At 44.1% G+C, this 16,205-nt stretch overlaps 2 protein-coding genes and 1 long non-coding RNA gene across 4 annotated transcripts; 1 reads left to right on the top strand and 2 right to left on the bottom strand.

Annotated features, from left to right (window-relative positions):
• Positions 1-13: 13 nt before the first annotated feature.
• On the bottom strand, positions 14-6,444 carry LOC142890913 (high affinity choline transporter 1-like). Of its 2 annotated transcripts, XM_076030240.1 has the most exons (10): positions 6,424-6,444; positions 3,763-3,930; positions 3,341-3,577; positions 3,026-3,139; positions 2,712-2,867; positions 2,251-2,399; positions 1,983-2,126; positions 1,761-1,914; positions 1,441-1,658; positions 14-678 (listed from the first exon to the last, which is right to left on the bottom strand). In XM_076030240.1, exons 3-10 carry the CDS (start codon positions 3,522-3,524, stop codon positions 133-135), a joined length of 1,665 nt encoding a protein of 554 aa, XP_075886355.1. In that variant the 5' UTR covers positions 3,525-3,577; positions 3,763-3,930; positions 6,424-6,444; the 3' UTR covers positions 14-132. The 2 variants fall into 2 exon arrangements, with proteins under 2 accessions (XP_075886355.1, XP_075886354.1); XM_076030239.1 differs by lacking the exon at positions 6,424-6,444 and having other exon boundaries at positions 3,763-4,822.
• Positions 5,934-7,690, top strand: LOC142890914 (uncharacterized). The gene is made up of 2 exons (XR_012927152.1): positions 5,934-6,529; positions 6,884-7,690. It is a non-coding gene; the product is annotated as an uncharacterized LOC142890914 (long non-coding RNA).
• Positions 7,517-15,575, bottom strand: ints13 (integrator complex subunit 13). Its single transcript, XM_076030236.1, has 17 exons — positions 15,447-15,575; positions 14,329-14,579; positions 13,754-13,828; positions 13,420-13,622; positions 12,570-12,650; positions 12,213-12,303; positions 11,966-12,094; positions 11,044-11,128; positions 10,249-10,341; positions 10,053-10,142; positions 9,782-9,960; positions 9,527-9,691; positions 8,982-9,136; positions 8,659-8,889; positions 8,435-8,565; positions 7,846-7,981; positions 7,517-7,749 (listed from the first exon to the last, which is right to left on the bottom strand). Exons 1-17 carry the CDS (start codon positions 15,448-15,450, stop codon positions 7,713-7,715), a joined length of 2,136 nt encoding a protein of 711 aa, XP_075886351.1. The 5' UTR covers positions 15,451-15,575; the 3' UTR covers positions 7,517-7,712.
• Positions 15,576-16,205: the final 630 nt, after the last annotated feature.

Genomic DNA, 16,205 nt, shown 5'->3' with positions numbered 1-16,205 from the left:
CAAGAAATAATCAAGGCAATCTTTTTTCCATAATTTTATTGATTTTTAAATACAGAGCAACTCAACAGTTTTTTAATCATGGGAATGTTAAAGCTGTTCTTTTCTTCTCCTGTTCCTGCAGGTGAAAGTTCTTCAGTTGGGCCCCGTTTCCACTGCTTCTTTGGCAAAGTTCGACTGACCTTCGCCTCTGCTCTCCTCCTCCACGTCCACTCCCACCGGTTCCAGGTAATGTTCGTCTTTGGTAGCCTGACTGTTGCCCTTCCCTCTCTGCAGCCTCTTCCCACAGAGGCACGCGGCGAGGCGCGACACCACCAGAATGTTCACCAGGGTGATCAGCATGATGACAGTGCGGAAAGGGAACAAGTGCTGCCTCTGACCGTCCTCCAGGATCTTGTCCCACGGGAGGGGCAGCACGCTCGGGAGACCGATCATCGGCTCGCCGACCAGGATCCTCAGCACCAGGGCCGAGGCGGAGCCGAAGCAGGCGCCGAATCCGTTCACCCTCTCTTGCAAGTAGAAGACGCATATCACCTGAGGCACCATCATGGAGTACAAGACGTCCGCGCTGAGGATCCACAGCATGTTGACATAGTCCGTTGAGATGGCCAGCCCCGTCGACAGCACGCCGCAAACCAGGACCGACAGCTTGACCGCCAGGATGATGGCTTTCTCCGAGGCCTGCAAGGGGGAGAAATGGTTCACTGCAGAGTCGAACAAAATTTAGTCAGAAAGTGCGGAGCAAGGTGAACAGAATACTAACTAGAATAGGCTTTTACAATGAACTAGAGCTAGGAAGCAGCTTCAAGTCCAGCATGTGCAACTCCAAACTGCTGTATGCTACAATGATTTGGCTTTCACACTTACACTGGTGGATATTTGCAATGTGGGGCATGGAGCGTCTCTGCTGAAGCAGATACCTTGAATTTTTCTGAGATAAACTCTAAAGTGGGCGACACGGTGGTGCAGAAGAAGGTCGCGGGTTCCCGAGTTTGAGAGGTCTCCGTGTGTCTGCGTGGGTTCTTTCCGGGTTCTCCGGCTTCCTCCCAGTCCCAAAAACATGAATGCGAGGCGAATTGGGAACTTTAAATTGTCCGTAGGTGTGAGTGTGAATGTTTTTCTTTTTTTGTCTTTCTATGTGGCCCTGCGATGAACTGGCCACTTGTCCAGGTTGTAACCCTGCCTTCGCCTCACGGCAGCTGAGATAGGCTCCAGCAGACCCCTGTGACCCTGAGTGCAGGAGAAAGCGGGTATAGAAGATGAATGAACTCTAATGTGAAATGAAATGGGCCCTTTTATATCAGAACATAGCAAATTATATAAGGTATGGATTGTTGGCAACGTGTCAGTGTGCCACAATCACCTGAATTTTGTCAGAATTATTTTTTAAGCTTAAATTTGTTTTTTTTAATATCACTCAAACCAACATTATTGTGGTGCCACCTGTGTGTAAATGACGTTCTTGAAGAAATTTCGTCCCAGTTGAGAGGCGGCAGAGAGTAGAACGGAGTCCACTGATGACATCACGGCGGCAGCGAGGGCTCCCACTCCCACCATTGACACGTAGAACGGACAAAGATGCTGCAGGGCAATTGGCAAGATTACGCCTGCTTTGCCCTGTTCATAGGGGCTGGGAGACCCAAAGGTGGTTTGGTTCCAGTCTGGCAAATTGAAAGCAAATGTCGGTGAAAATGTGTCTGAAATGTGAAAAAATATAACAATAGTGGTGAATAAAAGGATGTTCAGTGATTGAGTCTTGGTACTTGTAGATGCAGCTACAGCTCCAACGATGGCTGACGGGAGGCCAAGGATTGGACACAATATTGCTCCAACGTAGCACGTGATCTTTGCCTGGGTGTCAGTGGCTGTGGACAGAACTCTCTGGTAGAACGCCTGGTAGCAGATCCCTCCAACGCCCTTTGAGGAAAATTGTGAAGTGAGAGCGCTGGAAGTGCAAATATGCAGTCAAACTTTTAGTCCTTTACCAGGAGGAGTAACTCGTCGATCCAGCGTCCTACATCCTCCGTCTCCAACTTGCCGATCCACGGCTCCTGGTACAACTCGGTTACTGCGGCAACAGTGACGTTGGCAGAGGCAGGGTTTATCAAAATAAAAGGCACACAAAACCACTGTAGAGAAGAAAAACAGGGAGAAGGAGGAAGTAAAGAAGTGCCAGTCCCAACAACAGTAGAGCGACAGAGACGGTAAATGAATAAATAACTGAATGAATCTGACACGACTTCATTTCCTTACCAGGCCAAAGAACACGAGGGAGAGCTGGATGACATCAGTGTAGGCCACAGAGTAGAGTCCTCCCATCAGCGTGTAGATGATCGCCACGGCAGCAGACACAACCACGGCCAGGTTTGAGGCGATTTCCATGACAACACTTATAGTCCCTCCTATTAAAATGAAACAAGTGGATGTGAAGAGTAGGATGGATGGATGGATGGACGGACGGACGGACGGATGGATGGATGGATGGATGGATGGACGGACGGATGGATGGACGGACGGATGGATGGACGGACGGATGGATGGATGGATGGATGGACGGACGGATGGATGGATGGATGGACGGACGGATGGATGGACGGACGGATGGATGGATGGACGGACGGATGGATGGATGGATGGATGGATGGATGGACGGATGGACGGACAGATGGATGGACGGATGGATGGATGGATGGAGAGCAAGAGAACTGACTTACCCAGAACACCGAGGATACACGCTACCCACAAGATGTCAGCGATGATGCAGGGGATGAAGATGATGGCAGCCACGGCGTTGCCGTACTTGTTCTGGAAAGGGTCCATGAGGGTCACGTAGTTCTTGGAGCGAATGGGTTTGACAAAGAAGAGCGCCCCTGGATACACAGAAACAACAAGCTAACGGTCCACACAGGCATGCCGCTCTAGGTCAAGGTCAGTGTTACTTTGTATTGCAGGAATGTTTGTGCGGTGTGTTTTGTTGGGGAATGGAAAGTTCACTTCTGACCGCAGCTTTGTGTCGGCTTTAACTCACCTAAGATCAGGTTCATGGCAAAGCCGATAGGCCCAGTGAGCCACACCAGGCCCTTTGTTGGATTGTAGACCATTTCAGCACAACCCATTATGTAGCCCCCTCCAACCCACGTGGCTGCAAAACATTGATCGTTCAAAATGTTAGTTTGGAAGAAAGAAAAAATGAGAAACCTATATGTTACAACAAATGTGACAAATAGGTTAAAAAGGAAATGCTTGTTTTCTTTTTTTTCCATCTGAAACAAGTGCCAGGAGAAAGAATAAGGAAATAGAGAAAGAAAAAATAATTATTTTATTTGTCATAATTTTTTTCTACCTGTCATTGTAAAGATGCTGACCCAGATGTTCAGGTTCCGCCCTCCGACCATTGTGACTTCGCTGGATCTTGCTGGGCATTTCTTCTCTTCCTGTTTTGCCTTCCTGGATGCCCAGATGCCAGTTGCCAGCACCATCAGGTAAAACACTCCCATGACAAGGAGCTCAGGCCAGTTCGAAGTCATTCCCAATTGTCCGTGTATCACTCTTTGCTGAGCCGATCCCAAAAGTCTGTCGTCTGTGTGGGAAACATCACTGTAAGAACGACTGGCATTTCAAAGTGGTCGGGTCTCTAGCGAGGGCAGCAAGGAGGAGCAGTGAAATAAAGATAAATCTTGCACTTTAAACCCACACTTTTGCACTGTTTGACTGCATGACGTTAGAATCTACAATCTAGTACACAACATTTGAGTGTTAAGTTACCTCAGTCGCCTTTGTCGGTGGGGCAAAGTTTGAGAAGGAGCTCATAGATCAGCTTCTCCGTTCGCTCGTCGTTGAAATGGGAGGGAAAATATAATCTCACTTCAAGGGTTGGAATCCGTGTGCAAAGAGGCTCAAGGTTGTCTGGCCTGCTACGGCATACATGTCCAGCTGGAGACAAAGCATAGTTATCCATGTGGCGCAGGGGGCGCTAACAATTTTTCCCATGAACCAGCAGCAAGAGCCTCGGACAATGAAACATGAACAAATGAGGCCTGAATACTGGAAAAACAAATAAACGTGTTGCCACTCAGAAAATGCATTTTATTTGAAATGAAGAAGTGTCTGAATTCCTGCTTCCCTTCTTATTTTTCCAGACGTCCTATGACGATGGGGACCCGTGACCAAGCATGAGGTATTTATGACCGCCATGTTAAAAAGTAAACCGCCACGAAATGCATATGCAGTCAATGATCAATTGCATTTTACGTTTAGTGGCCGGGGTTAATTACTGTAATAAAATAAACATACGGCCATTGAGACTGCGGTGATTGCGGTCACGCTGACCGAACTCAGTGGCCTCCACTCCTGTTAACAGGAGTAGGAGGAAAAATTCAAACTTCCACCACCAAGCGTTCAAGACAATCTTTCTTGTATAAATAACACCTGATGAATTATTAAAGCCCCAGAAAGTGAGTCCGCTGTGCTTATACAGTTAAACACTGACATTATCTTAAATTGACAAATTAAATAAAATTTTAAATGTTTTGATTTTCATTTTTCAAATTGCCTTTTCCACCAGGTTGAAATATTATTTAATAAAATAATGATAATAATGTCCAAAATTTTACTTACTTCCCTCTTGAAAAAGGTTAAAAAAGAAAAAGAAAAATAAAGGAACCCTGAGGTCATGAGCTTGCAGGATGACTGAGGTCGAGCTCAGGCTGCCAGGCCAGTAAGCACTTTTGAGCGTCCAATAGCATTGAGAGGCGACACGGCCGTAATGACTCTATGCAAATGATTGCCGAAGCAATGCGTTCTGCAGTGCCACGCGTTCACCGCTGCTTTCAGTTTTGGGTGGTGACTGAAAGGCATGTTAAGAGGTGTGATATGTGATGTGATATGTCGTATGTGTCTCTGCATGCCACAACAAGACACGTTTACACACATCGGAGAATGCATAACACTGTTTGAATCGTGGAACGTGAGACATTTTCAGCAACTCTCACACAAGAGTCTGGCAGTACCAGGAGCTGAATGATAACAAAAGGCTGTCCAATTATAAATAAACACGTTACATAGGTACTGAAAGCTGAAGAAAAGTGGGCTTCTTCTGCCAGTGTCTCGGCGGGGTGGGAATGGTTTGGCCTGAGCTGCAGCTGTCTCAAGTGTCACTAGCTTTAACCTTCTAGTTCTGACTTTAGCCCACATCGCCGAGCACCAGTTTCACTGGTTGCGTCGTGTAGATTTATTGCACCAGCCCCACACACTGGGATTCCTACAAGTTCGACTGATTCCACAGTTACTTTTAAGCCATTGTGTTCAGTGTCTGCTGTGGGACTTCATCATCTCAATGCTGTCACGGCGGCAAATTTTGTGACTGTCACACTTTTTGCAAAGCTATGTCGGTTTACAGTTCTGTTTTGAAGGCATCAAAAGTACGTATGCGTGAGCAGGTGTGTCCAAACTATTGACTGGTCGTGTATATGACGATAGGGCAGTAAAGTGATGCAGTGGTCGCCGCACAACATAATGGGTGAAGGATTGAATCCCACAGGATATTTTTGAAATATAGATTTTTGAAATACCGACGTCATTTTTTCCCTTGGTGCGTGTGATGCAGGAGTAAATATGATATTAAAATGCTTCAATCTGGTGCACTTTCAACAAAATAGATCCTTGATGAACCACACACATCATATGAGATCAATACAATCTTTACTTCACTGCAAATGACCCAGAACATTGATTGTTAATACAAAACGTATTGGAAACACATGAATGGCTTTGTAAAGACATCCAAATGCTATTCTTCCGTTCCGTTCATTCTTTTTCTATGTGCACGCATCACTGCGGGCCCAGAAAGTCTTGACGATGTCCTTACTGGATCTCTGTCTCTCTCTCTCTCTCTCTCTCTGACTGTCAGTGAAGAAAGCAAACAAATAAGTCAATAGCTATCATCACATCGCTGGTGGTTTACCAGTTTGCCATTGGAATGATGGTGACCCGCTATTCGGCGCTGCGTTTCATGGCTTGGAGCTGTGACTGATGCGATGTGATGCTCATCATTAACATTTCGCTATCTGCCGGCTTTAATTCCTTAGGTTTGTTCGTTTGCTTTTTACGACTATTTTGTCTTTATTTCTTTCTTCTTCTTCTTCTTTTTTAGCAGAGCGCTACATCCGGTGCTACATGGGTTGATAGCAGGTTCCGTGCACTAGCTTGCTCGTGAGGGGAAACGCGACCATTGTTTTAGAATGAAGGCAACGGGGACCGCAGCGCTGCTCTCTGAAGGCGGCTTCGCTCATTCATTCCTTTCGCCGCTTCCTCTTGCCGATAAAGAGATATATACGTCGCGGCCGGAAATGAATGAATGAACGACACAGATATATAGATAGTTACAGTTGCGGAATGGGCACGACTAGAAAGATGTGTGAAAGTTACCTGGCTTTGTTCTTTGTTGCAGCGACCGTGATTGGCTGAACCCTGACTGATGGAGCTTCGACCAATGAGAATCTGTCCCGGCGTTTCGACGCGTGTCGTTATTACCGTAAGTGCATGAGGAAACCGCTGCTGGTGATGACGACCGTTATGCTGGGTGGTCTAATAATATTACTAATACCACTACAACTACTACTGCAGCAGCAGCAGCAGCAACAACCACCCCCCACCACCGTCATAATAATAACCTATCAATAAATCAAGTAATAACCTTTATATAATTCTATTTATTATTTTTATGTTCATAAGGCATGAAACATTCCTGCAAAACCTGACACACACACACACACACACACACACACACACACACACACACACACACACACACACACACACACACACACACACACACACACACACGTTGTGTGTGATTTAACTTAACCCACTCTTTTTCTCCTGACAGCGGCCCTTCAGATCCACATTTACTGGGACGTCTCCTAAGACACGCATGTGACAAAGTCCAAGGTATCCAAGGTAAGAGATAACTCTGTTTTTAAAAAAAAATGCTGCAGGTGTTCATTCCCCTTTCCTTTACTGACTAATGATATGGAATAAGATGCATCCAGTCACACAACGAAGACTGTCAAACCTGAAATCCTCTCCACATAATAGGAGGGACGATTAAATTCCCACACAACTGCGCAGCCTGGCCTGAGGTTCACTGTCAGATCTTCATCCACTAAAAAGATCACCAACTAAGATTAGCTACTTATACAAGTTACATATAATATGTGTGTTACACACTGTCACTCTTCTATGAATTGTCAAAATTAAAGTGTAACCGTTTGACGCGATTTAGTTTTTTTTTGTTTTTTTTAATCTGATAGAATTGCATGTATACCAACAGACCAGCATGCAATTTCTGATCTCTCACAGATTACACAATTTGGCAAGTACACTGATACAAGACGTGATGTGTCTTTGAATCAACGTTAAAAGTAAATTGGTTAGAAATGTGTCCACGATGTGAATATCTGCAAGTGGTCTGGCACAACAGGTAAAAGCCCTTTGAAACATGAGCCAAAATGGCAGACACTCTCTTTTGGCAACTTTTATTGTGTCGTACAATATGTGAAGAGCATCGCTACAAAGTTATCAGTAAAAACAATTAGAAATGAGTTCATCGTTAATGTGACGTCCTTGTTCCGGGGGGGGGGGGGGGGGGGGCTTTCACTCCAAGGTCCACAATCTCAGTCTTGGCATAGGGGGGGGAAACAGCCCAGCTGAAAACATCATCTTGAGGCCTTGCCATTTTCGTGAACATCCATCCTGTGTTTAAAGCAACAAGCAGCCGTTAAGCACGATTGTAAAGTTACAGATAAAAAGCTGTGAATTGTTGATTATTTATACAGAGTAATGGCGCACCCATTCTCCTCTTTGAGCTGCTGGTAGAGCTCAAACTTGTTGTTCACAGAGTTCACCCTCCCGGCAAACTCCTGGTGCTTCCTGGAATTGGCGGCCGTGATGCGGTTCGTCCACATGGAGAGAAGCGAGACGGGACCTGTAGGAGGGCGTGGGACCGCACCAGAAGAAAACCCATATGTCAAGACAATGTTTGTTTGTCGTTTGCTTCTAGCTATTAAAGGTCCAGTGTGTAAAATTTGGCTTGATATATGATTTGCAGCGCCATTTTTTAAGGAAGCCAACAGTACCCTAAATATGAAACTTGCTGTCAGGCGGGATTCCATTAAAATTTTACACACACTGGACCTGTAAATGACCAACATCCCAAAACTTTGCCACTTGTAGCGTGGAAAGACTCAAAGAAAACTAAAAGACTCCCAGTGGAAACAAAATGGTAGTTTTTCAATTTTGGGCTGATTATTTTTATTGCGAGCACAGACATAAAAGTCTCTGTTTGCAAAAAAAAAAAAAACCAAAACATTTAATTGCTCCAACTTACTTCTTTGAATTGCTGCAAGCCTGTCAATGACGCTGTAATAAATGCTGTTACCTTTCGCCCTCTCTGGAGGCTGGACCTCCTCAGTGGACAGACGCGGCTTCTTGTTGAGCGGCTCCGGCGAATCGGGCGAGTCCTTGATGACCTCCGACTCCTGCTCGTCTTTGTCCAGCAAACCCTTCAACCTGCGAGGCAAAGAGGCAACTTAACACCGGCGGTGACCGAAACCCCTCGCCCCCCTTCTTTGGCTCTAAATTCGACACGAAACAAAGCCGAACCTCTCCGAGTCCTGCCAGCTTTTGTCCTCGGCGTCCTTGCCGCCACTCTTGTCCGTCCTGTCCTCCCTGTCCTCCCTCTTCCTGCCCCTCTTCTTCCTGTCCTCGTCCTCGGCGGGCTTGCTGCGGCACGCCACGATGCAGTCCAGCACCCGCTGGTGTCGGTCCGTGTCGGCGGCGTGAGTTTTGACCAGCGTTTCAAGCTCGTTCCACATGGTGCGATACTGTTCGTCTCTGCGCGAATCAAGGCAGGTTAGACGCGTGCAACGAGCCGAGCGCGCTCTTTCCGATTGAAAGGTTGGAGAGGGAAATATAATAAAAAATACCTTTTGGGGCCTTTTCCTCTCGATCCCACCGTGGAAATAGGCAGAGGGTCGTTCTTTCTCTCCATGTCCACCAGGTTGTAAATTGTCTTCTGGCAGGTCAGCACGTCCTCCTCAGACAAAGACTCTTTCACAATCAGGTTAGCCAACGGCACCACCTAGTGGAAATGAGAACACATGAAACTCTTTTCATAGAACACCATGCCTGAGGAAGTGTGCATTTTGTCATCTCTATGCATTTTATCAGCATGTCCAAAAATTGAAAGGAAAAACCCAACATACAAAGTCTGTTGGGTTTTGGGTAAGTCATACTGGAGTCATACACTTGCAGGTGTATTGTGCTATATACACTTTCATAGCGGTTGTTCTTTGATAGTCAAACAATTTGAAACTGCATCATGTTCTAATTTCTAAATTTCATACACAAGTGAGACATAACAAGTTCATGGTTTTGGTCATTCAACAGGGTAATATGTGCAGAAGTGAAAACAAGGATGGAGATGATTGTGTCAATTGAGAAGCAGGCGGAAACGATGTTGGGTTCTTACCGCCTGCATGTTCAGGATGGTGGTTTGGGAGATGATCATCGGCCAGTACCGCGTGTGACGCTCCAGCTGTGCTTTGGCTCTCTCGGCTGGCGGCTTGCCAGATGGATCAAGGGAGGACTCGGTGAAGGGTGCAAGTCGGTTCTCTCTCATAAACTCGCCAAAATCCTGAAATAAAAAGATAATTATTATTATTATTTTTTTTTTTAAAAAAAGGCGTGATTCATATTTCCAGAAACCGAACAGCACTTTACGCACAGTGATGCGGTAATCGGTCACTCGGCCTCCACAGCCCTCGCTGATGGAGGGCGGGTCCTCCAGGATGGAACGGTTGCTGTTGAGCACGTGCAAGAAGATCTCTCCTCCGTGGCTGCTGAGCATGTGGCTGATGACCTTCGACCCGGACTTCCTCGGCTGCTCGAGCAGCACAGATCGACCTTCGAGTTGGTAAACAACACGGTCAATAAAAGGGGGACAGAAAAGAAACGGAGGGGAGAATGAGGACGAGAGAAGGGCGCAGGTTACCTACCGTTCAGAAGGAAGTTTGTCAAACATGACGAGGGCCGACTGTTTACGTCTGTGGGGGAGATGCGATAGGCTCCTGTGCAGTAATACAGCTCTAAAGGGACAATGGAAAGATGGCTGATCACAGCTGAACAAATAGTGAAAAGATTTTTGCAATGTGGTTTCAAAGAAGCATGACGACTTCAGCTGGCTCTGCTCACCCACGCTGTTGGTTCGAGGGGTGCACCATTTCAGTGTGATGGTCTCCTTGAGTCCATTCTCCCTCGTGCTAGTGCCGGCCATGTGCAAGTCACCTGCAACACACACACATCCATACACAGAGTAACATACAGTAGGTGTCTTCATGATCTGCAGACTGATTGTTAAAAATGAGGGCTGTAATATACATATATATTCTAATGACCCTCCTATGATACTTTAGCAGGAGATGAACGGTAGAACACCAAATCTCAACATGTCTGAAGATGGGGAAAAAAAACTCCATACTATGTTGTTCTTTTCCTGGGGCAAAGAAATACCAAAAAATACTTTAATCCGCCCAATGGTCGCCGAATTGACCATAGTTTAGCATGAGGCGGAGTGGTACAATGCAAGTTTGAAAATTGGAAAAAACAACATACAATAATATTTCCTGGGACACAAAAACAATATTTTTAAGGGCCCGAAACTCACAGAAATGACCTCTATCATAGTTTAGCATGAGACAGAGTGGTAGAATGCAAAATCTCAATATGTCCAAAAATTGAAAAAAAAAAAAAAAACCTAACACAACAAACATACTTTAAAAGGCCCAAGACTCATTGAAATGATTTTTTTACTATGATAATTTAGCATGAAAAAGGCAGAAAGAGCACAACATCTCAACATGTTCAAAAATCATGAAAGAAGTGACACTATACACTGTGTGTTTTTTTTTTCAGGAGTCAAAAAATCCAGGTTGTTGTGTAGTTCCCAACCCAAACACTTCTCCCTGAAGTATTTCATCGTCTACTCACCGCTTTTGAAGAATTCGAGGTGAGCATCTCTGTGATGGAGGAGCTCCACATCATAATTGGCCGATGTGTTAGCGTGCTGCTCTTCCTGTTTATTCCCAAAGACAAGGACATATACAGATTCCTTTATATATAAAAAAGAAACCTATATCACGAGCTGCCAAATTCTGCAAACAAACAAGAGACAGACACAAACTAATACTGCTGATTTCATGTTCCAGGTAGGAAATACAAAATAAGAAAAGCTTCAATGTCTCAGCCTGGTTGTTACTAAACGCTTTTCAAACTGGGGAAGATGATATTTTTCCGGAGTGACTACGGGTGGAATCAGCCCTCAAGATCCGGTTTTATTCTAGACTCTAGACAAACTCAATTCAACATTTTCTAGACAATAAAGCACACAAGACACAGAGGAGGGGACACTGGTGACGAGACATTTGGAAGCTGGTCAGCTTTCATATTACGACAAAATGACACTCAAAGGTGGAGAAGCAGACTTCACACTAAGGGGGGTGGGGGGTGGGGGGGTAATAAACTTCTAGTCCTTCCTCACTTTGATGTGTGTGTGACAAAGAGTACTAACCTGGTCGCAAACATTTAATGTGGGCTAGCAAAACAGAAAATACAGCATGAAACCAGCAGCAGATTCACAGTCATATCAGCATGCAGATGAGATGAGAAAACGAGAAAGAATAAAAAAAAAGATGACGAAAGTAGTACGAAAGATAATGATAAGGAACAAAAGCAGGCAATAGGTAAATGCCATCGGTAAATGAATAAACACATTAATCAGGTGAGAAGGCAGAGTGGTTCACAGCACTTAAACAACATTTAGCTGGCAGCAAAGCAAAAAAAACAAAGAAACAAACTACGGTGAATGTGCAAGGCGTGTTCATGGTGGGATGGAAGGCGGGAGGGGCCTCACCTTCATGGGGATGTTTGTTATGGTGGTGGACGCCAAGTCAAAGTGCTGCTGGACCAGGATGTTGAGTTTGGTGGCTAGGTGGCGCCCGGCCCGAACACTGTGCACCTCGCTGGTCAGCAGGGGGGACACCTGTGACGCCAGGTGGAGGAGGAGAGGTGAGGAGTCACAGGGTCACACGGTCCCAGGAGTTGCTGCAAAGGCTCTGGAGCTTTTTATCATTATTGTCATTCGACTGAAAAGAACCCACCTCCTTCTTTGGCCGGTCAGAAACGAGTGTGTCTTCTCCCTGTGGGTAAATGTGGACTAGGACCAGGTCACACTGCTGGATAGCCATTAGTCTTGAAAAAGAAACATAAGAAAAACATACAGAAGAATGGTGAACAATTCCAAGCTGAAATGACTGCAAACAAATCATTTCTTCAGCCTGTTTTACAAAGGCATCAAAAAAAAAAAATATTTTTTTTTCATCAAAGGGTTCACCCTTAAAAAAAATAAAATAAAATAAATAAAATAAAAATTACATTCCAAAAGCAAACATCTGATATGCCAACTATCAGAGATGCAAAACACATCCCCCTCACCCCCGTCCCGCAAGCAGTGGTACCTGTCTGAGCCTGCTGCCAACTTGTTCTGATCCAGAATGGTTTCCTGGATGTAGTCCTCCAACATGCGGACATGCGTGTCACTGTTCGGGGAAAAGAAAAGGCATCGCTCAGTCGTCAATGGTGGAACCCAGACCAAAACGATGATGCTTTGCAAAGAAAGGCAGATACAAGGCTGCAGACTGCCCCGAAATGCATTTGGCCCCTAAGATTTGAGAAAGTGCAAGTAAATCTAATTTTAAATCTACTTCTCCATGTGCGTGTAAGAAAATTATTATTATTATTATTATTATTATTATTATTATTATTATCATTATTATTACAACTTCTGTTCTGTTTGCAGATCAGAAGTTCGCAAATTGCATTGTAGTTTCCGGAATAAATGTCAAAGTATCAGTAATATAGTGAAAATGAGAGGAAATGAGAATATTTACTTTGCAAGTGCATTTGCAATGCACCCCTATAATTTTAAACTACACCGCTAAAACAAGTTAGTCTGGAGTCCTGGGAGAGCCAAAAAAAGAAGAAGAAGAAAAATAAGGCTGGATAGGATGAAGTAAAACTGCAGAACAGAACAATTTCTGTCAGATTTGTATTGTGTTCACAGTTTTTATATATATGTATTCTTAATTTAATACTTTGAGGAGAGACAAATGGCTCTTCGACAAAGGAATAACGGGGGAAAGACGGACAAGACGGAAGTGAAAACTTTACACAGGAGGCAAACAACAGTCTAGAAAACAGAGGAGACAACTCTAATGATAAGAAATTGAATTTCTCTGAAAGACTCAATAGATGAGCAATAGGAGAGCAAATGTTTAGCTTAATTGACCATCGGCTTCTTTTCCATACCTCTTAGCGTTGGTCAGGCAGATGATACGCCCCCTGTTGGCCACTCTATCCGCCATGTCCATGAGAGTTGTGCGCCTCTCGTGCTGCAGCTCGGTGATCTTGCACAAGGACTCCACTGCAGCGACCAGCCCGTGCAGGATGCTGCAACACTCGGGGTCCTCGCGTGGGTTTGGAGGGCCAACAGCTGCCAAGGCCGACATGAGCTGCAGAAGAAAGAAAGAAGACATTTGGGAATTTACTCATTTATTTTATTTTAGCACTTTTACTTCTTGCCAAGTTTTGTGCACCAACAATTTTCATATGATATAATATGCATGTTGGGTCACTTTCTTACCCCATGAATGCTCTGCTCTTCCTGCCTCCAGCTGTTCAAGGTGTGAAACTCTGAATCACTCACAATGTAATTAACCTATGAAAGACAGAAAAGAAGCAAACCAGTTAAAATTACATTGACATCACCGTTTCAGTGAAGTTATACTGTTTCATCCTTTCTTGGCATCTGTCCTTGCTATTATCACAGTTCACTCTTCACATATTGGGCTTTTGGGTAAAATTGAAGAATGCACTTATAATCTTTACAGGAAAACTTGAGCTTCTGTAATTCTTCTCTTCTCAGATAATTAACTACAAAAAAGATCCATGAACTGACCAATAAACGTTCTGGTTCAATGACAATTTGCATTTACGCAGTCCTCTTCTGCCGTCTTCCTCATTATGCAGTTCACATTTAAGTCTGCCTTGATAAATAAAAACATTTTTAATAAATGAAAACATTGCATCACTTGAAAGCCCTCATTTCAAGATCAAGATATCACAACTTTGGGTGCATTACTGAGTGAAGCTAATCATAATAAATGAGGTTTCAAGAGATTTCCAAGTGAGAATAAAAAAAGAGTAGAGTGAGCTCACCAGCTTGTCCTTTGGGTAAATGTCGTACAGGATTCTGCAGTACTCCATGGAACACTCCACAGCACAGGTCCAAAGGGACTTGGAAACCGGTGCCAGAGGGATAAGACCTTGACCGCGACTCTTTGTCAGCACGTCACACTCCACCTGCTGGCGACTCGACTCTGCCATGTAAGGACAGTGGTCCACCACAAAGACTGTCTTGTGAGACACAGAGAACATCTTTGGCTTGCACAGCTGCAGTATGAATGGATCTGAGAGAGACAAAAGGAAAAAAAGACAGCAATAGCTCATGAGAACATATTTCATACAGTGCGATGTACTGTAACTGCAATACAGATGCTGGAAATATAGCAGAGATTAAACATGAAAGATCCCGGATTGCCGATAATGAAAATTCAGACAACAGAAATAAGGTGTTTAAAATTTTTCTCTAATCGTCTACAAATCTATCTTTATCTACGCATGTCTGCCTGTCTGTCTGTCCAAGTAAAATTATGAGGAGTGTAAAGTGAGGAAATTAGCTTTGCAGTGTGAGTGGCAACTGAAGTCATTTGGAAATATGTACATAGATAGATCTTGAACTAAATGAACATCTCTGCACATCTTCTGTTCGATGATATTCCACTCAAGAACGAACAGAGATGCGACAGCACTGCCAACAAACCATAACCGACTAAAACACACCTGTGACTTTCCCCTGGTGCAATGGAGAAGGGAATAAAACACCTCATCTGATATGGAAGGGCTTACTTATTCACCACGGAGAAACATTTCAACGTTAGTTTACATTTATAGCAAAACTGGGTCATCGTCCGAATTTCCCCCCCGAGCTAACTGATGAACTAACGCTGGGTCAACACACACCATTTAGCTCCATCAATGTGGCAGCTCGATGCAAACGTTTAGAAAGATGATTTAAACTGCAGATGCTAATATCACCTCGCTTTAGACAAATCCGCATGTTACTTGTCAAATAAACAAACAAACACGCGTGCATGTGTTCTTCATCCCCCTACTTTGTTCGGGCAGCTAGCAAAACATTGAGCCTTTGTGCTAACCATGCTGACATAACGTTGTTTGCAGAATGAATGTGAATTCAAGACGTCATATACACTTACCCATGGTGACATTTGTGTGACAGTGTCTTTAAATACTCTGCGCAAAGCCACTTCTAAATCAAAACAGATTTGGAATGGCAAAAACAACGAACACGGTTCACCGTTCGAAGCCGGAAGTTTCCAAACACAGCGGAAAAAAGTCCCGCCTCTAACTGAGTCTGAGGGCCAATTTACTTGCGTCTGATTGGTCAATAGTTATTATTTCTACTGCTAACCCTATCATCAATTGTAACCCAAACCCCTTACCCAATCAGAAACTAACTGAAGTGAATTGTTGTTAGTGTGACTGGTCCGTCGTTATTACTTCCCCCAAAACACTGGACTTCACGTAAAGTTCCTTTGATATTTCACTTTTCGTCTGAAACCATCCATTTATATCATTGGATAATATCGATTTCGCTGTAAAAAAAAAAAAAAAAAAAAAAAAAAAGAAGAAGAAGAAGAAGAAGAAGAAGAAGAAGAAGAAGAAATAATAAAAAAGAAAAAGAAAAAGAAAAAATAAACAATAATGTTTGTGAACCCAGCAAAAAATGTGCTTTATTTGCTATCTTTTAATTTTTGCATTTGTGTGTGTGTGTGTGTGTGTGTGTGTGTGTGTGTGTGTGTGTGTGTGGAGAGAGAGAGAGAGAGGGGCGTGGGTGTGTGTGGGTGTGCGTACATTAAGCCGCCGCTAGGTGGAGCGACGCCCCCGCTTCGCAAACCCACTAACTCCGCCTAATGCGTAAAGAAAATATCTTACAGAAGCAAAATGGAAGTTAT

The sequence above is a fragment of the Nelusetta ayraudi genome, unplaced genomic scaffold (genome assembly GCF_046127955.1).
Source record: "Nelusetta ayraudi isolate G7.1 ecotype Tasmania unplaced genomic scaffold, CSIRO-AGI_Nayr_v1 ptg000027l, whole genome shotgun sequence".
Classification (NCBI taxonomy): domain Eukaryota; kingdom Metazoa; phylum Chordata; class Actinopteri; order Tetraodontiformes; family Monacanthidae; genus Nelusetta; species Nelusetta ayraudi.
The sequence above is the reverse complement of the archived record's forward strand: the minus strand, read 5'-3'. Positions and strand labels throughout refer to the sequence as shown.

Bases quoted from the DNA above. Each gene is read 5' to 3' on its own strand.
- LOC142890913 (XM_076030240.1), bottom strand. From the start codon at position 3,524: ATGACTTCGAACTGGCCTGAGCTCCTTGTCATGGGAGTGTTTTACCTG. The intron at 2,127-2,250 runs GTAAGGAAATGA...TCTTCTCTACAG, and splicing joins CCCTCGTGTTCTTTGGCCTG to TGGTTTTGTGTGCCTTTTAT. The intron at 1,915-1,982 runs GTAAAGGACTAA...TTTTCCTCAAAG, and splicing joins TCGACGAGTTACTCCTCCTG to GGCGTTGGAGGGATCTGCTA.
- ints13 (XM_076030236.1), bottom strand. The intron at 12,304-12,569 runs GTACCACTGCTT...TTCTTTTTCAAG, and splicing joins TTGGCAGCAGGCTCAGACAG to ACTAATGGCTATCCAGCAGT. The intron at 9,961-10,052 runs GTAGGTAACCTG...ACCAACTCGAAG, and splicing joins GACAAACTTCCTTCTGAACG to GTCGATCTGTGCTGCTCGAG.